At 40.5% G+C, this 21,051-nt stretch overlaps 2 protein-coding genes across 2 annotated transcripts; one reads left to right on the top strand and one right to left on the bottom strand.

The window, feature by feature from the left end:
- Positions 1 to 315: 315 nt before the first annotated feature.
- Positions 316 to 12,011, bottom strand: xrcc6 (X-ray repair complementing defective repair in Chinese hamster cells 6). The gene is made up of 13 exons (XM_053341293.1): positions 11,993 to 12,011; positions 10,712 to 10,801; positions 4,685 to 4,797; positions 4,078 to 4,219; positions 3,695 to 3,946; positions 3,225 to 3,411; positions 2,928 to 3,114; positions 2,658 to 2,826; positions 2,020 to 2,181; positions 1,681 to 1,810; positions 1,297 to 1,397; positions 1,090 to 1,206; positions 316 to 985 (listed from the first exon to the last, which is right to left on the bottom strand). Exons 2-13 carry the CDS (start codon positions 10,782 to 10,784, stop codon positions 786 to 788), a joined length of 1,833 nt encoding a protein of 610 aa, XP_053197268.1. The 5' UTR covers positions 10,785 to 10,801; positions 11,993 to 12,011; the 3' UTR covers positions 316 to 785.
- A 459-nt stretch (positions 12,012 to 12,470) lies between these two features.
- Positions 12,471 to 15,231, top strand: desi1b (desumoylating isopeptidase 1b). The gene is made up of 6 exons (XM_053341613.1): positions 12,471 to 12,558; positions 12,741 to 12,762; positions 12,889 to 12,958; positions 13,077 to 13,186; positions 13,764 to 13,886; positions 14,696 to 15,231. Exons 1-6 carry the CDS (start codon positions 12,471 to 12,473, stop codon positions 14,775 to 14,777), a joined length of 495 nt encoding a protein of 164 aa, XP_053197588.1. The 3' UTR covers positions 14,778 to 15,231.
- The last annotated feature ends 5,820 nt before the right edge of the window (positions 15,232 to 21,051 follow it).

Genomic DNA, 21,051 nt, shown 5'->3' on the forward strand with positions numbered 1-21,051 from the left:
TATTCCCCCAGGAATGCCATCTACTTTAAGTTGGTCAAAACATGACGTAGCTGACATGTGGTCATATTGTGTGTGTGTGTGTGATTCCTTCTTCCTGCATTTGCCTGCGCAGGCCTGCCCTCAGCAGGAACATTGCTCTATTTTATTGTGCTGGGTGGCAATAACAATGCAGCGAGAAGATCCTGGTATGCTGATAATCCTGCAGTCTTAATTTAGAAGGACACACCTAGAAGAACTGGAAATGCTGCTTAACATGTACAGTGTAGTGACTTATGTAGTAAGTATGGTGAAAACAGATGTAGGGGCAAGTGAAGGAATATAAAAAGATTTTTTTATTAATGCAAAAAGATTATCAAAAAAGGTTACAGTTATTTTATGACCATGTTTACAGTGTACTGTATTACAATACAATCAGACTTCTTTTATAACTCTCATAACCAACATGAACCAGCCATTCAAAACATGATCAATGGAAGAGATTACACAAAGACTTGCAAAAAGGGAGTAAAGCAGTAGGTTTAATTTAATCAAGAAGAACAGTAAACTTTATCTTCTACACACTAAACACAGTGGCTGCTCATCCCAAAATCTACACATAGTGAGTTTAAAACAGGATCCCCCCTGAGCAATCACTGGCTCCCTGCTTTTTAAAACAGCTTTTAAATCTACCAGGAGTGTGTTCATGCTAAAGCAGCAGGACACATTTTTACACCACAAGTGTGAACACAGAAGCGCTGATGTGAAACCAGTCTGATGAAGGCACAGCGGGTCAGATATCTGAAGCCTCACGGTGCCAGTTGAGCAATCAGAGCATCTATCAGCTCCTGCTTCTTAGTGCCGGTGGTCCGAACCCCAAACTGCTTACAGGCGTCCTTCAGCACAGGCACGGTCAGCTTTCCCAGTGTGCCGTTCTGCACGTGGGCCCTCAGCTCGTCTTCTGGCAGCTCCACTTTGGCCTTCTTCTCCGCCTTGCCTCCAGCATCATCTGTAATTTCATACACAAATTACCATATTATACCAAATTTAAATTTACTGCACCAACAAGCAAACACAGTCTTGCTTAGTTTCAGTGATGACTGCAGCGCTGACCTGTTTTGCGTTTGGCAGCTGGTTTGCTCTCTGGGTTGTAGCCGGGAGGGTAGACCAGATCTTTAAACTCGTCAGTCAGGGGACCCAGGCGGTTGTTAATCTGGTCCACCTTTGGCACTGACAGAGACAGACGGGTACAGAAAGTATAAGATAGAGAACAGGCAACGGTTATCAGGATATCTGGCTGCATGTTTGTCTACTACTTACTGATGAGATCTTCTATGTCTTCTGGAGCCATCATATCCAGAGCCAAGGCCTCCAAGTTCCTGTAATGCTGCTGGATCACCGGATTCTCAAAAGCATCACTCCTGCAATTCAATACAAGGAAGGAACCAGCTGAATTATCTTATCATAAGTGGAGTTCCATGTATTATTAATAAATGTGTAAATAAGCTGTCCACAAGAAAGTGTCTACATTTTTGTCCCTGCAAAATAATCTCCATTAAAAGTGGCAAAACAAACTCTTTAAGGTTTTTACATTTATAAACTAAAATCTACATAAAGCATTGACATTCTTCTAAAATACCATTATAACCTATCTGTATAGGTTGTGGTGTCTTCATACTGTGTACATATGTGATGTGCAGTTACCTGTATTTGAATCGGAGCTTGGTGACAATCTCCTTCATCTTGTCCACCTGCATTTGTGACGCAGTTGGGAACTGGGGGGGGTCCAGATTCCTGAAGTCGTCAGCATACGGCAGGTAGATGACATTGAAACCTGATATGGGTAAGAGTACACTGCAATGATCTAAAGTGTTGAGTGTTGTTTTCCTGTATTGCTTACGCCTGTAAAGTGAGAAGCTAGTACAGTCAAATACAGCTGCAGTCATTGCAGAGAGGAACTCAACTTTAAAGTCGGCTTCACCTGTGAGGTCTGGGACTTAATTAAACGCATCACATCTCCTGCCGAGCTCAGCAGTGTATTACCTGGCGGCGTAATCTGCACTTTCCCCTCGTCGACGTGCTCTCTCTGAGGCACCAGGGCGACGAATCGAGGAGGGTAGTTTCTGCGGGAGGTGCAGCGGCACAGAGCGAACACGTTCTTCTCGCTGCACTTGGTCAGCAGGGCAGAGAACAGACACGCGCTGCCTGAGGTGGAAAACACAGAACATACTGTAGCTCAGAGAAGTGAGAGGCTGAAATCCCCACTGGGCTGATGATGTAAAACCGTTTTGATGACACTGTCAAATAAATTAAAATTCTCAACACTGAGAGGCTGGAAGTGAAGAATGTTTGGTAGTTTTGCTTAAAAAATGACTTTAATGACTGATTAAGTTATTTGACTATAAACAGACTAATTGATTAACTGACTAATCATTTCAGCTGTAATTATCTCATATCACTCATGTGCTCTGCTAATAATATAGTGGCTGTTTCTTCCCACAGCTGCAAATCCCACAGTTAATTAATTTCATATTTTTAACACATTTAATCAAGTTTTCAAAATGTTTATTCATGTAACACGATAAGTCACACGTATAACATTTCCTGCCATAATAATAAAGAGGTGAAATGTTCTTGTGTCCCATAATAGTCTAAATTTCTAATCAGAGACGCAGTGTTACCTTTCACCTCGTCCTCCTCAGGGTAGAGGAAGACAGCGGGCCGGATGTGATGGTGCAGTTTGAGCTTCTCCATGGGTTTGAATCCAATCAGGAAAAATCCAGGATCTTCAAACTTCTTGATGGCATCCACCTCGTCTCGCTCCAACACGATCTGTTTCTTACCATACGTCTACAGCAAGCACAACAAACACAGTGCGGTGAATGAGTGTAATCTTTCACAAATCGCACTTAAATGATAAGTAAAAGGCTCTACATTCTGGCTACTCTTACCTGGGCTTTCTTAATGTCGCTGGGCAGTAGCAGGCTGCCAGTCTGGGTATGGAAGGTGCGGGTTTTGCTGCGGACTGGCTCGTTGGTTTCCCTGTACAGTCTGATTGGAGCTGGTTTCCGAGCAGTAACAGCACTTGCATACATTCCCACGGCTATGTTCATGCCCTCACCAAGACACAGATTAAGCCTAAAAGATGGCAGAGAGGGCAAGGTGAGAGATAAGTGGTTAAAAAGACTGAACTATGAACCACAGTCAGAGGAAGATTGATGGTGTATGTAATTATCATGTATTGCTACCTGGCCATTGCTCTCTTCTTCTGCTCTCTGGCCCGAACCCTCTTCTGGAGGTCATCCAGTTTGTCACAAGGCTCCAGCTGCAGCCCCAACTCACCCTCATCCTCCGGCGGATTCACGATGTCGCAAAAGAAGAGCGAGACGTCGAAGCCCCCTGGTTTCATCAGGTGCATTAAATCTATGACGACACCTGAGAGAGGAGGAATGAGTTAAGTGAGGTCGCATACATGTTAAACATATTTTGTGGCAATGCAAAGTTTTTACAGTGAAGTTGTACCTGTATTATCAGCCTATGTCTTAAAATTGGACTGTGATTAATATTATAAAGTGAAATTTACTGTTTTTAACTCATAGGATTTATGTGTACCGTAGGTGTCAGGCAAATAGCAAAGTCTCCAAAGGAAGCTCTAATACAGAGCATGACTACAGGTTTTCATAAATAAAAGGTTGAGTGGCCTTTGCTTCAGACCCACCCGTCTCTTTGAGGTCGCTGGCCTTGGTGCGAGCCTGCCGGTCCTTCGTGCCGTCGCCTCCGTGTGGGTCGTCCCTGCAGGTGAAGATCATGAGCCGCTTGTGTGAGAGGCGTAGCTTGATGTCGCTGTAGAGGTTGGCGCAGCACCACAGGGCGTCACCCAACGACGTCTCCCCGCAGCCCATCGTCTCTGCCGAGAGCGTGGCGCCTTTTTCACCACGTAGGGCGTCCACGTCCTGCACTCTCTTTGCACCTGTGGGAAGAAAGATGAAGACAGAAGAGAAAAGACAGGTGAGATAACACAACAATAAGCGGCGTTTCATCCAGATATATTTGAAGCATCAGCAGAATAATGGATGAAGTTTGAGGTATGTAGCATCTCACCCGGTTCATCGAGGTTGTGGTACACGTAGACGTGCTTGAAGGAGTTTCTGGGGTTCTTGCTCTGCTCTGTACCATAAAACACCAGAGCCACCAAGTCCCTGTAACTACTGATGATCTTACTGGAGTACACGCTGCGCACAACCTAAGAAACAGATGCTTATTATCATGAGACTGAAAAATTAAAAAGGTGCATATCTGTGAAAAAATGATGTGATTCTATAATACTGTCATTTAAAGTAGGTATGCTTGAAAGATGTTCACTTTAGGTCAGCAACAAAATCCAACTTTTCTACTGAAACGTCTTCCTTTGATTTGATTTGTTTTGGATTTACAGTATGATTTATAACAATAAATAAATAAAAATCAATGAAGATGTTCATTTGTTCTTCGCAAAGACAAAAAATATTGCAATATGTGACATTTTCCCAGCACATTTTTGCAACTCCTAAATACATGTTAACATCTACATCGTGACCAAATTCAAAATCCAAACATTTCTAGATTGTGTTGTGTTGTTGATTGAGTTTATTCATTATGGATGAAGGAGGTTGATACATAAACATGATCAGCACTACACAGCGAAGATAAAAACAACTGGCCGGCTTACCTGCATGGTCATATCAAAGTTAGACGGCTGTCCATCTTCTCCTTTGACGAACATTTCCTTGGAGGCATCAACCAAGAACACCAAACTGTCTCTCCCGGTGCTCTTGTAATCTCCTGACAAACACAAACAAACAGTCTGATTTGTATTTGCTGAATCTTTAAGCCTAAAGTCTTACTTTTTAAAAATAATATCATATAATATAACTAATATCATATCTGCTAACATATTAGTAACCTATGTAACCTGATTTGGACAATAACTAAACTCACAAGACTTGGGCCTCAGGCCACGATGGGCCTTTTTTTTTTTTTTTTTACCATTTTCTGAAACTCTAAAGAATAAATTACTTATTATTAGTTACTAGAAAAAAACCCCGAAAATGTAATTGATGATGGCAATAATCATGACATGAGCTGAAGCAAGGCTAAATGTTTTTACTTATTTATTTCTATGCATGGCACGATAGGGAGGAGAGGGGAGAGATTTTTCTTCTAGTCAGTATTTCATTGATTTTTTAACAGGAAGCTGCATTCTTCTTTCCTTTGGGATTAATACAGTATGTATCTATCTATCTAAAAATCCTCTGTATGCATCAGTCTGTCTGTATTTATCTTTTCTCTTTATTGTTTTCACTTAAAATCGATTTTTTTCATCATAACATTCTGGAATATGACAGTCCTTCTACAGACTGACATCATAGAACTGAAGCTTCTAAATCTGCAGCCAGACTGTCATTCGGTATCAACTGTTCATACAGGAGACACGAAAAGTACAACCCAGGAGTTAATCTTCACTATACTTGCTTTCAATTAGCAAAATCTGCCAGAGAAAAATGGGAAAACGTAGAATCCGAAACAGAAAACGGTCACCAGAGACCTCTACAGGAGAGGAGAAGAAAATAGGTGAGAGAGACTAAACACACCAAAATGCTCTCACATATTATACAGTGAAAAAAGTCATGATACTACTAGTTTTCAGTTGTTTTCTTGTGATTAGGTTAAAAATTAAATGATGTTAGTTGGTAAAAATTTCATAGTGAGGTGTAAATTTAAAAAGGAGCAGGATACATGTTGCTTGATGTCAAAAGAGAAATTTTAACTTTACAAAAATGTACAATTCAGTAAAAACTGCAGAAAGGACTTATAACTTAGTATTGACATATATTGATAATGTGATTACAGAGTTAGTTTTGATAATTTGAATTGGGTTTGATGCTTTTAACTAATCTCTTAATCTTTGTGAAGGCTCCTCGTTTCCATGTTTTGAAGCACCTTTTAACAAAGTGCTGCAACCTAACGATCTGCTGTTCAGCAAATGGAGCCAATATCAGTTCCAGCACTTTACATTTGACGGAGTATTCAGCAGAGTGGCTCGGTGCAAAGACCTTCGCACTAATGTTGCTGTGGCCGTAAAGATACTGAACAACAGGACCAATGACCCCCAGGAGACCAGCAGAGAGGTGGATCATCTGAGTCTTTGAGCAGCACATTTCAGTTAATATGTATCATTAACTGTTAGTTGAATCACCCGTCTAACTTCTCCTTTCTTCTCTCTAGCTGGCCATGTTGAAAGTCATCCGGGGGATTGATCCGCTCAACATTGTCCACTTTCACGACAGTTTTGTGCACGTTGGGAAGACATGTCTCGTCTTCGAAATGCTAGATAAGACACTCCATCAGCTGCTGAGAGAGAGACGTGGCAACCCTCTCTCTCTTGAGCAAATTAGGCCAATCACAGAACAGGTATGTGGCTCTGACCATTCTATGAAAGATCAATGATATATATGCATCATAGCACCAGCATTTGGAAAAACACATTCAGAACCTTGCAGATTTTCAACTGTGGCATTTTAATTTCTTCTTCTGTCCCTGCAGATGGTCTCTGCCCTTGGAGCTTTAAAGAGTGTTGGTGTGATTCACGCAAACATCACACCACATAACATCATGGTCGTGAACCACCAAGCCACCCCGTTCCAAGTCAAACTGATTGACTTCAGTTCTGCTGTCAAGGCTGCTGATGTCGAACGTGGTATAACTCTGCAGACTATTGCTTACAGGTGAGTTACAGATTTACAGATTCACGTTGAATTAGACTGAAATATTAATATGTAACCATACAACGTGTCAAACTGTGCAGGAACTGTTTGTAACATCTAATAAAATGTTCTTCTCTTCTTCCTCCCTCAGATCTCCGGAAGTAATCCTTGGTCTTCCAATAACAGAGGCTGCAGACATGTGGTCTGTTGGTATCGTTCTGGCCACCCTTTACCTCACCAGCATCCCCTTCCCACAGCGCTGCCTCTATCACCTGGTGTGTAATCTAATGCACCTAATTCGTTCAAACACAAACAGAAATATGGTGGATCTTGTTGGCTGATGTGATTTTATATATATATTCTTTCTCCAGATGAAAAGTATGGTGGAGACCCTGGGCCAGCCGGTGGACCACGTCCTTGATGACGGGATCTACACGCAGCTATATTTCAGCCAGACCGAGAACTCCACAAAATCAGCATGGAGGCTAAAGGTATGAAAGCCTGGCCTGCAGCGCTTAAAAGCAGGTTGGATATTGTTCCACTTACATTGTAGAAAATTCTGAAAATGTACCTCACATATATTCTCTGTTGATTTAGACTGCTGATGAGCATAAGAATATGACTGGATTCCCGCCTCAAAGCCACGGAGGCAGCTGCAGGTTTAGCAGCTTGGAAGACCTCATGATGGTAAGTGGTACAATTACACACTGAATTAACAGCAACACTCTGGAGGTAAAGAATCGAATTAATCTGAAGGACCAATGACTTTGTTTCCAAATGCAGCTGTACCCTGAGACGGAGACGAACCAGGAGAAGATGGCGTTTGTTCACCTCCTTAAAAAGATGATGCGTCTGACTCCTCAACAGAGAATCTCCCCGAGCGAAGCGCTTAGTCACCGCTTTGTAGACATGAGCAAAGAGTCTGACACTGATGACACCAGCACTCAGTGAGTGATCATGTGCTTGGGTTAATACAGTTTTTAGATGAAATGTGATGTTAGATACAAACTGTACTAGTTAGATGGATGTTAAATTGATTGAAGGATCCATTCACTAAATTCCTTTGTTGTCATGCGTCTTCCAGTGAAACGACCTCACCTGTTATCAGTCGTCAAGAGCCAAAAGATGAAGACTCTGATGCTGCTGAGGAAGCAGCCATGACACCTGCCTCCACAGAGAAACCATCTGCTGTACCTGTACCGGACCAGTATGACGCTAATTTAGCTGAAAAAGGTCCGGTCGCTGCAGCTGATGGAGCCACAGACTCAACTGCCTCTCAAGACGCTGCTTCAACAGCCTCTCCTGATACTGCCTATCATGATGCTGCTTCAACAGTCCCTCCTGAAACCGACCCATATGACGCTGTGTTGGCTGAAAAAGGTCTGGTTCCTGGTGCTGATGAAGCCACAGACTCAACCGTCTCTCAAGACGCTGCTTCAACAGCCTCTCCTGATACTGCCTCTCAAGACGCTGCTTCAACAGTCCCTCCTGAAACCGACCCGTATGACGCTGTTTCAGCTGAAAAAGGTCTGGTCCCTACAGCTGATGAAGCCACAGACTCAACTGCCTCTCAAGACGCTGCTTCAACAGTCCCTCCTGAAACCGACCCATATGACGCTGTTTCGGCTGAAAAAGGTCTGGTTCCTGGTGCTGATGAAGCCACAGACTCAACCGTCTCTCAAGACGCTGCTTCAACAGCCTCTCAAGACGCTGCTTCAACAGCCTCTCCTGATACTGCCTCTCAAGACGCTGCTTCAACAGTCCCTCCTGAAACCGACCCGTATGACGCTGTTTCAGCTGAAAAAGGTCTGGTCCCTACAGCTGATGAAGCCACAGACTCAACTGCCTCTCAAGACGCTGCTTCAACAGACCCTCCTGAAACCGACCCATATGACGCTGTTTCGGCTGAAAAAGGTCTGGTTCCTGGCGCTGATGAAGCCACAGACTCAACCGTCTCTCAAGACGCTGCTTCAACAGCCTCTCAAGACGCTGCTTCAACAGCCTCTCCTAATACTGCCTCTCAAGACGCTGCTTCAACAGCCTCTCCTGATACTGCCTCTCAAGACGCTGCTTCAACAGCCTCTCCTGATACTGCCTCTCAAGACGCTGCTTCAACAGCCTCTCCTGATACTGCCTCTCAAGACGCTGCTTCAACAGCCCCTCCTGATACCAACCCATATGATGCTGTTTCAGCTGAAAAAGGTCTGGTCCCTGCAGCTGATGAAGCCACAGACTCAACCGTCTCTCAAGACGCTGCTTCAACAGCCTCTCCTGATACTGCCTCTCAAGACGCTGCTTCAACAGTCCTTCCTGATACTGCCTCTCAAGACGCTGCTTCAACAGTCCCTCCTGATACTGCCTCTCAAGACGCTGCTTCAACAGTCCCTCCTGATACTGCCTCTCAAGACGCTGCTTCAACAGTCCCTCCTGATACTGCCTCTCAAGACGCTGCTTCAACAGTCCCTCCTGATACTGCCTCTCAAGACGCTGCTTCAACAGTCCCTCCTGATACTGCCTCTCAAGACGCTGCTTCAACAGTCCCTCCTGATACTGCCTCTCAAGACGCTGCTTCAACAGTCCCTCCTGATACTGCCTCTCAAGACGCTGCTTCAACAGTACCTCCTGAAACCGACCCATATGACGCAGTGTTGGCTGAAAAAGGTCTGGTCCCTGCAGCTGATGAGGCTACAGAGGGTCAAGTCACAGCTTTCTCAAACCTTGAAGCCTTAGCTACTACAGAAGCTGAAATACATCAAGCTGGTCCAGCTGAAGAAAACACAGCTCTGGATTCTGTGGTCTCAGCTACTAGTTCTACACAAAGTCGCAAGAAGTCACTGATGAGGAGGTTCTTTAGCAGGATGCACAGGGCCATCTGCTGCTGTTGCTGCTCTGCAGCTGTGGATAAATAATGTTTTTATGTTATGTTTTATGTTTATGTTTTTATCTCCTGTGTCACATGTAAATAAAAAAAAGCATAAAAATATCGACTGAATTGAATCTGTGAGCTGTCAGTAAGCAACTACAAGAGCTGTCATAGTAGCCACAGCATTGGTCTTAATGACAGCAGGAGCAGCGGTTTTAGTAGCCAGAAGTAACAGTAGTAATGTAGTAGTTTTATAAGTAATGATAGTGTACCACAAACATAACATATTATACAACATATTATGGGGCAACTGACTGTCGACCAAATTGATTATCAAGACAGGCACAACTCTTTTGGACACAGTCCAACTTATGCTGGTATAAAATTCACTCAGTAGTATTAGTTGGTAATAAGAGCCTTTCATAGTTACAAAACTTAACCCTGTATCACAAGTTTAGTTTCTGTCTCCTGCATCTCTCTCTCTCTCTCCCTCACACACACACAAACACACACACACATACACACACACACACACACACATATACACACACACACATACACACACACACACACACACACACACACAGATTTTAGTAAAAGTCATATTTACACATTTATTTCACAAAAAACTAACATAATTAACAGTGATAATGTAAACTTAGTGACCTAATAAAGACAATGACACATATGTTCATTTACAGGCAGCATTGTGTTGAGGTTTGTGTTGCTGTAAATTTTGGCACAAAATTTTGAAGATTTACTGTAACTAAATATCAGCTCCAATTATCAATAATCAGTCCCCTTGACTTACTAATAATCAGTATTGGAATCTGCCCTGAAAATAAATTAAAATAAAAAAGTTCGCCTTTAACATCATACATTGTATTCAACCTCCACTGTTACATAATATAATTATTAATTACACATCACATTTAATCTTTGCACTTCATCGCTACTTCTCTCCGATTATTAAGTGCGATCAAATTAAAGTTGTCAAACACAGTTCCCTGACTGTAGAAATGCCAAGTGAAGTATAATAATGTGGAGGAAAAAAAATATAGAGAGGAATAATGACCATTATTCATAATCATTAATTATAGCTGCTAATTATTTATTAACAACATCTCACCTCCAGATTCCTCTCCTTCCTCCTGCTCTTCCTCCTCGTTTTCATTCCTGTAGTAGGCATTCCACTCTGCCATTGGTGCTGCTGTTGGTCCTGGAAAAGGATTAAACACGAAAGTGAAGTAGCTTGGAAACCCCTTAAATGCAAAAAACTGTGTGCTACATGGATGGGAGTCACAGAGGTTCTTTTTTGGCTGAGGTTGAGCTTGTTAACAGTATCCTGGTTCAGGACATAATACTGCTGCAGGTGGACTTCCATCAAGTTTTGTTTGCAGTCGTCCTGCATGAAGAGTATTTACACCCAAGGAACGTAACCAGAATTGAGATATAGAGCCAATGCTTGTGTTGGATCTCGTCAATATTGCACTGCTCTGAAGTTGAATTATCAATTTCCTGAGCTCCTTTAAAACTTTCAGAGAATAACTAACAAAGAAACAATGCTGAAGTTGATTTCCTATTCAGGTTGAGTAGAAAGTTATGGAAAACATAAAGAATGATGTTTTGTGGCTGATTCTCCAGTTTTTCACCACTTACACTTATGAAAGGTCCAGATCAAAAACCAATACACTTTATTCTGTTTCTGAAAACTGAAACAAATCTGGTCTAATGTGATCTGGATGGAGGGATATCAATGAAATTGCTATCCACAGATACAATGGTGGTTTATGAGTCTCTTGGTTATTTAGTCTGGTTATCAGATTTGACAAATCTAAATATAGTGGTTTTGGATCTGGATATATGGTCTGGATGGGAGAAAGCAGTGAAATTGTCCTTAAAAAAAAGAAGGAATTCGGGTTTCATGAGCAAAATAAAGGTTTCACAAATCTGAAAGTGAGTTGAAACAGCATTAAAGCTTTTGCTAAGATGTGCAACACTTTTCATAAGTATAAGTGGTGCAAATACGGAGAATGCGCAGCTAAATATCTTCATTTGTTTCCCTTAACTTTATTTCACACCTGATCAGAGATTAACAATAGCATCATAATAACGAAGTGGTGCTAATTTAATCAGAGAACTATAATTATGCAAAAAGACAGAGCCATTTGCAAACATTACTGGAGTTTCATTAAGATGTTATTACTGTTTGACTTCAGACAGACAACTTAAGTTAGCTTAGCTAGTATTTAGCCACTGATAGCATCACTGGTATTTTGGGGTTTGATAAGACGCCAACTGCAAACATCAAATAGTGCACATAAACTGTATCTACTAAACTGTGTGTACTTTGTAGAAAGTACATGGAAAAGTATTAAATCATTGTACAAGCAAGCATGCAATCACTTACCGAGGGTTGCTACTTTGAACTCAACACAGCAACGGACTAGTTTCAATGACGGGCGCGTACAGGTACGTAAAGGAGCACGCTGAGGAGGCGTACGGGACGTCTCATCGTCTATTGGACACTGGTACGTCGATCTAAAATACTGACTAATCCCAGTGAAGGAGGCGGGGTGCGTCTGCAGAAAGGCTCTCTACAGGAAGAACAGGTCCACATGTTATTGTTGCTTTAACGGGAAAACAATACGAGCTGTCGGCACCCGGCAAACCTCAGCTGTCACTTTACATCTTAAGCTTTCTCACTTACTTTTACATTTTAATTATCTTTAGCCTGTGTTTGTATCGGTAACAGCCCTACGTTTTGTTTTTAGTAACTTTTTAAAATCAAAGTTTTGTTTTTTTTTTTTGTTTTTTTTGGATGTGAGTCAGCTTACTTTATAAAGGTTAGCTACTGTTTCACTTTGAGGTAATTCCCCTGTGTCATCATGGAGGAGACTGGACCTTACCCGGTGAAAGTGTACATTTACGACCTGTCCAGAGGCATGGCCCGCCAGCTGAGTCCACTCATGCTGGGTGAGTTTGGTCTTGTTACCTGTTGGTTAACTTCATGAACGCCGCAGACAGGACGACCAGGCCCGCAAGAGACAGCAGGAAAGGCTGGTGATGCTACTCGGGCCTGAGCTGGGACATTGCTACTAGTTTAATGTATACCTACATGCACTACTCTGACTAATTATGTGTTTTTGTCACTACAGGGAAACAGATTGATGGGATATGGTGAGTGCATATTTTTACTGACTTATTTTATTGAAGCCATTCCTTTAAAAACAAGCCCTTTAAACTGTGTTATGAACTACTTTACTATTTCACTTTATTGAATTAATGTGTTTTGTTGTCTTACAGGCACACTGCAATTGTGGTCCATGGAAAGGAGTTCTTCTTTGTTGGAGAGGGCATCAACAATTGTGCACCTGTAAGAATTATCTCATACATTTTCCTCAATCACACAGCACATTAACTTTATTATCTGTAACTTCTGTACAGGAAAACAGTGATGGATTAAACGAGGTGTTTATGTGTTTGTGTCCTAGGGTAGCACCCCTTTAGGAGAACCTGACTCCGTAGTGGACCTGGGCTCCACTGAGGTGCCTGCAGATGTCTTCATGGACTATCTGACTTCACTGGCAGAGTCTACATACAGGTAAAGACTCAGACTGAGCAAACAGTATTAACACAGGTTTAAATCATAGTGAGACTAGTCGGGAGGTAAAGTTAAAATTGTCTACTTAACCATATTTGTGAATTAAGTGATGGATTTTGGAAACTCTTTCAATGATTTATGAGACACCATCATCATACTTGGGAATATTAAAGTAGGATTTAAGAAGTGAAAAAAAATTAAAATGCAAATAATTGCAAGGCAAATGCTTTGCTGCTCTGCTAACTCTTTAAAAGTATAACCCACAGTAGTACTACAGTACGTTTTTTTAAGTATATTTTTAACATGATTTTGATTTCCTGGGTCAATATCATCATTATCAATATGCGTAAAAGATGCAGGTGAAGAAAGAGGGAGGAAAAAAACAAACCCAAATACATTTTAGTCTCACACGCCTCAGTTCTTCTTGTTATCTCTTCGTCACAATGCCTTTATCTTGTCTTCTACCACTAACCCACCCTTCTCCACCCTCTCTGGCCTCTCTGTCTGTTTTCTGAATTTGCACCCCTGCCCCCTCCCCTCTCCCTCTGTTCTTCTCTGTTCCTCTTTTTGTGCACAGAGGTGACAAATACAACTTGTTTGAACACAACTGCAACAGCTTCACCAGTGAGGTGGCTCAGTTCCTCACGGGCCAAAACATCCCATCGTACATCACAGACCTCCCATCTGAAGTACTGGCCACGTGAGTCAAGTCTTATATAAAAAGCTTCATAAAGCTGCTCTTACATCTCCAAAGCACCTCTTCTTTGTCTCAGTGTTAGTCTCTGTATTTGGAGTTCTATGAGTCTTTGAATGATGATTTATGGTTAGTACCTAAAGAATTGATACCACACCACAAACCAGTTGCAACTTTTGAGCAATTTTTGCATCCATCTATGCAAACTCTGTATGGTAAGTAACTCCTGTCAGTGTAGGTGAACTTGAATTTAGTTCAGGACATTTTATTGTTTGGTACTTGGTATTTTGGTCTTATAAAAGATATCCAAACATAAATAATATGAAACTCTGTGGAAAAAGAACAGTGTAGAGTTTTATGGCTTCATACCAGTATTCACTAGTTATAGAACTGGTAGAAATCCAATCCAGCAGAAACAGAAGAAACTAAGACGAGAAGTTCTGAATAAACATGCAACCGGAAAATGTTACATAAACCAATTAAAAATAGTTAAGTGAAAGATGATACAGCTCATTACTTCTCTTCCAAATACACTAAAACATTTATGTCAAGCATTTATAAAATATCAATATAACACACAATTGCTTGCAAAAGTAGTATTGATATCTTTGTTATTGTGATGCTGTGATGTATTATACCTCTTTTTCTGAGCCTCTTTCTTTGGGTGCCTTTGTCTTAAGACTGTGGTCTTGTTGTTCACAATCTGTTTATTGTTTCCCCTTCTCCTCCTGCTTAGCTCACATACTGGAATTTGTTTAGACTCTCTTTAGGCTTTTTTTCATTTCAGTCTACTGTCTGCTGTGTTTCCTCTTTAGGCCTTTTGGCCAGGCTCTCCGTCCCTTACTGGAATCCATCGTCATAAATCCCGGGGGCAACAACATATCTGGAAAGCGATAGACAGGGTTGTGCGTATGAAAGAAAATATTTGTATTCAAGGGTTTAGGTGAAAATGGGACATTGACAACCCGCTACCAGCCAGACCTAGATAACATTTGTGCCTGTGGATGATGCCTTGATCCATGCTATCAGTCACTTTCAGCTAACCAGCCATCATTTTGAAGCTCTTCTACACATTCTACCTGATCTATCTAATGTTTTAATGTACACCAACCTCTGTGACAAATGAACTAAAAACATCTGTACTCTGGATAAAACATATTAGTTGCAGCTACTCTTGTGCTCATTGAAAGAGCAGTGTGTAAGATTTGGGGGGATCTATTGGCAGAAATTGAATATAGTATTCATAAGTATGTTTTAAACACTGTTACCATAGAATAAGCCCTTTATATCTACAAAGGCAGTGGGTCCTCTTCCACAGAACCTTGCCATGTTGCACTGCCATATTTCTACAGTAGCCCACAATGGACAAACTAAACACTGAGTCTAGATAGGACTTTTTGAGTGTTCTGCAAGTTTCGCAGCCACCATAGGTTCTTTTACACACTTGGAAGGGAAGGGGAGGGGGGAGGGATATTTTGGTTACAATGTACATTCTCACCACTAGATGCCACTAGATTATACACACTGGTCCATTGCAGATAAATGTATCCTTGCATTCTTGAGAGGCATTGAATTCGAATTCGGAGATATGTTACTATGGCAGTCCACCAGGAAGTCTGTTACTGTTAAAAATACTGTAGTGATACAGTAAATAATCGTGGTGCTTAGTTTTGGTCATTCCAGTAATATCAACAGTTTGAGAAAATAGTGTGAATGTTCGAAAAGTGCTCTTTCTCGCAAGAAGTTCTTTGAAAAGTTCCTAAATCTGCACCTGGATCTGGATCTACGAGACCAAAAACATAACCCCCTTGGATGTAAATTTAAATTTAAGTTTTTAAATTTGATTTTAAGGAGGGCTGTTTAGCTCATCACTGCACAGGTGTGAGTGTAACTACTACCTAATGTTGCACCATTTTCCTTGCCATTTCATCTACCTTGTAACTTGGCATCTTCTTTCTTATTATTCTTTTGACTGCACTCCAATTGAATGGACAATGTGATTGAAAGTACAAAGAAAGGAAACCTCTTGCTTGTGTTTTTATCCAGTGTTAAATACATTTTGATCAAATCGGAGGTGTTGACTTGTTAGTGTACATTTATCTAATTCAGGTATATTTAACAACCACATAGGGCAGGATTGTGCTTTTTAAAATATCCCTTCCTTAATCTGCCATGTCTGAAAATGTGCTCAGTTTATAAGGACAGAGTTTAATGTGTCTAATAACATGTTAAGTTTTAATCATTTGTATAGTTTGTTTTTATATGTGTCAGCCAGGCATTGTGAATTATATTATAAGCGTGTGCAACTGCTACTTACCTCCATTATTGTGTGGCCATGAATTCCTCCTTAAGGAAAACCATATTTTTAAAACCTTCAGTGTCTTTATTCTCATTTTAATTTAAAACAGATGTGAACTACCTTCCTAAACAGTTTGAATGAATTGTTATAAAATGCAGTAATTGTTAGTACTGTTTAACTGGACTTATTTTATTACACCTTTTGCACTTAAAGTGTGTCTGCAGGTCATTAATAAATACCAAAATTCACTTTTACAAAACGTGCAAAATCACTAAATTAAAAAATTAAATCCAAATTAGTTTTCTTTGCTAAAAATGTTTATTTTAATGTAGTGGAGGCCGACCAACTATACTTCTTCAGTAAAAGCTTGCTGCAGAAACTGACCTTTGTGAGGATATTAAGAGAATTACCCTGACGCCCTGCACTTTGTGAAATGTGTGACATCTGAAACTTGACTAAAGTTGTGGCATTAAATACTTATTTTATTCCTTAAAATTGTTGTGTGTAAAAGTGTTTTGTGGAGATTTTTTTTACAGGATTAGGACAGATATGTTGGCAGGTAATGTTACTTCTGTTTTTGCCATTATACTTGAGACCTGAGGACCCAGATTAGAAAAGCTTCGGGTTCATGTAATACCAGGAAGAGCCACAAGATGACACTGTAGGCTCATTACAGAACTCACTGCTAGTGACAAATGAATCCCTCTGTTAGAGATACAGCAACTGTTAATGACTGAGTTTATTACATTTTCTCTGTTTGTATTGATGTATTTGTATATAATGTTGTATTGTTTGCACTCTTACACACTCACCTTTCTCTATTAACAAAGACTTAACCAATCAGAGTTACATCACTTTGAATAATAAGGCTATGTTGACTAGTTATGATGATTTATTGGTGCAAATAACATGATCCAACAAAGAACTGCTGACTCAAGTTGTTGTTTGATTTTTGGTTTCCTGGAGTTATTTTCTGTGTTCAGTGTGTTTGTTGTACTTGGCCGATACATTTAAGGTTCCTGCTGCTTGTTGGAGTGTTTTGCCCAAAAGATTCAAAGGCTCAAAAAATCTCTTTGATATAAACACAAGTCAAACCAAAGCCTTGTAGTAATTTTACAATCTTTAATATTTCATCTTCAAAAGTGGCATCAGTTACTAAACAATCCTCTGGAACATTTCTGGGTATAAATGCATTGTTGTAAGTAGTACATACAGTATATACACATTTTTGCTACATACTGTGTAACACTCTGGGCTATCATATACATTTCTCATGACTTTATTCCCTTAAATCTTCAGCTGTAACAGACTCTTCAAGATGATGACCTGCAGAGGAACTCCCGCCTTTCACTTGGTGCAAATAAACTATTTCTACTACAGTTAAAGTTATGGCCCATCATCCTGACACTGCACTAATTATCACAGTCTCTTCACTGCATGTGGGAAACTGCTTCTAGCTCACATATCACATGTATATCCACTGCTAATACGCTAGCTTTGGCACAGCGTCCCATTCATCAGTCAGCATTGTGAATATACACAATAGAAAACATGATCAATAGTTTAGACAACCTGTCCACTTTGTGGTTGCTTAGTTTAACGCCACAGTAAATTTCTGTCGCTGCGTTTTGCCATAAACATGAAACCCGCTGGAATAATGTGACATACAGTACAGTACAGTAGGCCTACTTTAACTTTAACCCGCTCTATTGCACATTAGAAAATTTCACAACTCAACTAATATAGATCTCTCTATGCAATCATGTTTCATGTTACTAAAATAATCAACATGAAATAAATAATATAATCTGTTCAAATCTGACATCAACAGCAATTATAATAAATAATCTTTGAATCTTAGAAATAAAATGACTTGTTTCATAAAGCCCTTATTTAAACAAAATATATATAGGAAATTCCATTAGATACACATTTACACAATATTCATAAATAAAGGAGAACACATGGTTTTCAGATGATGTTTGCACTACATAAAACCTCAAAAAAAAAGTACACGTCATGTACACAAGTAACATTTAGCTCCAACTGATCAGACAAAGAACAGAGGGAGGCCATTGTTCAGGTGGACAGAAAAACATGAGTTTAGACCAAGCAAAACACTGGAAGCACTTGTTCAGTCTCTCGACACGAAAACAATTCAGAACGGAAAAGAGCTAAATTTATTGCTCATTATAAAAACAACCCCCTCCCAAAAAAAAACAGATTTTGTCTCTATACCAGCAGATCTCAACATCTCTAACTATAACAATATCAAGCATTACAAGGAAATGATGCCTGCCCAGGATCCTTTGCTGCATGGGTAATGGGAAACAGTCGGTAAATGCAGACGTAGTTAACTTTTGCATCAAATTACGAGAGAACAAAAGAAGGAGGGGAAAGAGAGTGTTTGGTTTCTTGAACACAGCTTCAGTAACAGTGGTCTCATTGTGATCCAGTAACACTTCATCTACCAGACCTTCTTATAACTTAGTTTAGTAAGATGTGAGACAGACAGTGACCATGTGTTTGTTTGTGCCTTGATGATTGTCTGTGTGATGTACAGAGAGAGTGTGTGTTTGTGTTTGTGTGTGTGGGGCGGGGCGGGGCATGAGGGCAAATATGACACTTTTTTAAGTAGGACTCATGTTAGGAATTTGGGTGATATCTCTGCAGTACCATAGCTGAAAGCCTGACTGCATGCATTTTCATCATGTGGTTGTGGCTCAGGAGGCAGAGTGAGTCTGCATGTTGAAGCGTCCTTGGGCAAGATACTGAACCCCTAATTGCTGCCGAAAGCTGTGCCATCAGTGTGTGAGCGTGTGCGTGTGAGCGTATGTGTGTATGTGTGTGAATAAGCATTAGGAACTCCTCTTGATGAGCAGGTTCACACCTCCTCTAGCCTCTGCCATCAGTATATGTATGTGTAAGTGAATGGATGAATGTTGGCAGGTTGTGTAAAGCGCTTTGAGTGGTTGGAAGACTAGAGAGGCGCTATAAAAAAATGCAGCCCAGCCCATTATTTATAATTGGTTTATGTTCTGCTCATTTACAAGGATAATAATTCATAAGTCACATGTATCTTGTGTACTGGAACGAATTTTCAAAGCATTTCATCCTGCAAATGTATAGTTCTTTAGGCAATTTAATTGAATTCTCATTTTCAATGTTTTCTTATATCTCTACAGAATCATTTGGTGCCACTTGATGGCATTGTTGAAATATACAGTTTAAAAGTGTCTAAATAGACAACAGAATGTGATTTATAATGGAGTCATGCTATTTATATGCAGGTAGTTTAGCTGCAAAAAGGAGTTTGATGTTTGTTCAACTCTGGTTTCGTAACAGCGCTGTTTGTACCTTTTGTGATTTATCGTGTTTGTTCTTGGCTTTGTCTCAACTGTATTCATCTTTTTGCTTTACTAATCTTTATAGTATAAAAAGTTTAGCATCATAAAATCCTCCCAGCTTCTTCTTTCAGCACAAATGTTGTTACAGAACCTTACAGAAGTGTTTCTGGTTCTTTGTGCAGTTCCTGAGGGTGTTACAGCCATAAACCTTCACTAACACATACTATGGAAACGTTGCATCAACTGTTGCATGTTTACAATACCAGCAGCAGCTCTGTACAGTGTCCTTTCCTGTCCAGGCTTCAGAGACCACATGAGAAACGTCTAACGCTCCAGGCCTAGAAATGCCTGCGTGAATTCCCCTGCAATGGTGCCCGGAGGCTGGAAATTACACTGAAGCATCCACACATGTCCACACACTCAGAGTTATGACCCAGACAGTTCAGTAGTGAGAGACCCAGATCCACAGTGACTCCTTACGTTTCCTTCCCCCGAGGAAGGAAAAAATGTGGTTTGTTTTTCTATTTTTCCCTTCTCTCTCTACCCTTTTCTCGTCTTTTCTAGAGTCCCAGCCTCTGGCTCTTACTCGGCCCCCTCTTTTTCCTCCTCTCACTGGTTGGGATGGAGGCTGATGGGAGCTGACATGATGGTGGCATTGTCCTCACCGTCCAAGTTAATGTGACCCGGGGGATGCTGTCCCTGTGCGCTTGGCCTGATGGCACTGAATGCAAAGCGCTTCATCGTGGAAAGAGGGTGGGAGAGGCCAAGAGTGGAGAGAAAGGAAGATGGAGAAAACAGCTGTGCAGGGAGGTAGACCGAGAGATGCAAACAGCAGAGGTGTTTTTACAAGAATGACGAGAGGGAATGAAATGAAACCTTTGAAGGAATAATTTTCCTGTGAACTTGTTGCATTTTACTATATCAACAGGAGGAACAGTTTATCTGCTTTCTAGGATTCAGTTGAATGCTTTATGCTTTATTCATGCTTAAAATAAGTTCAGTTTTTACTATCCCAGACCTTAAACTATATCAAAATATCAATTATCAATAAATACCTGGCCTGGTGCTCAGCTCTCCTGATTTCACAATCACACTCTTTACAAGCAAAAACTCTCGACACACCGGAGTTATGAAGTTATGAAAGACTTACTAATTCTCAACCACCATTACAACGCAAGAAAAAAAAAAATCATGCCAAAATTAAATTGATTTTATAATCATAATCCAGTCTTCATCATTGGAATGCATTAGCTTGCTACTTTGTTTTATTAAGTAGATGTTTTTAATTTCTGCACAAATTAGCTTGCTAATACACTGTGACATACAGTAGTAAACTAATATCAAAGAGTAACTTTTGCCAAGAAGATTGATACCACTCTTTAAAAATGAATCTATCACCAGCAGATACTTAGCTTAGTACAAAGACTGGGAATTGGGAAATAGCTGACTTATTAATTCACTGCATTCAAAATGTAAAAACAGCACATTGTGGTTTTTACGGATAGTTAAGTACCAGCATATTCTT

The sequence above is a fragment of the Scomber japonicus genome, chromosome 20 (assembly GCF_027409825.1).
Source record: "Scomber japonicus isolate fScoJap1 chromosome 20, fScoJap1.pri, whole genome shotgun sequence".
NCBI classification, from domain to species: Eukaryota; Metazoa; Chordata; class Actinopteri; order Scombriformes; family Scombridae; genus Scomber; species Scomber japonicus.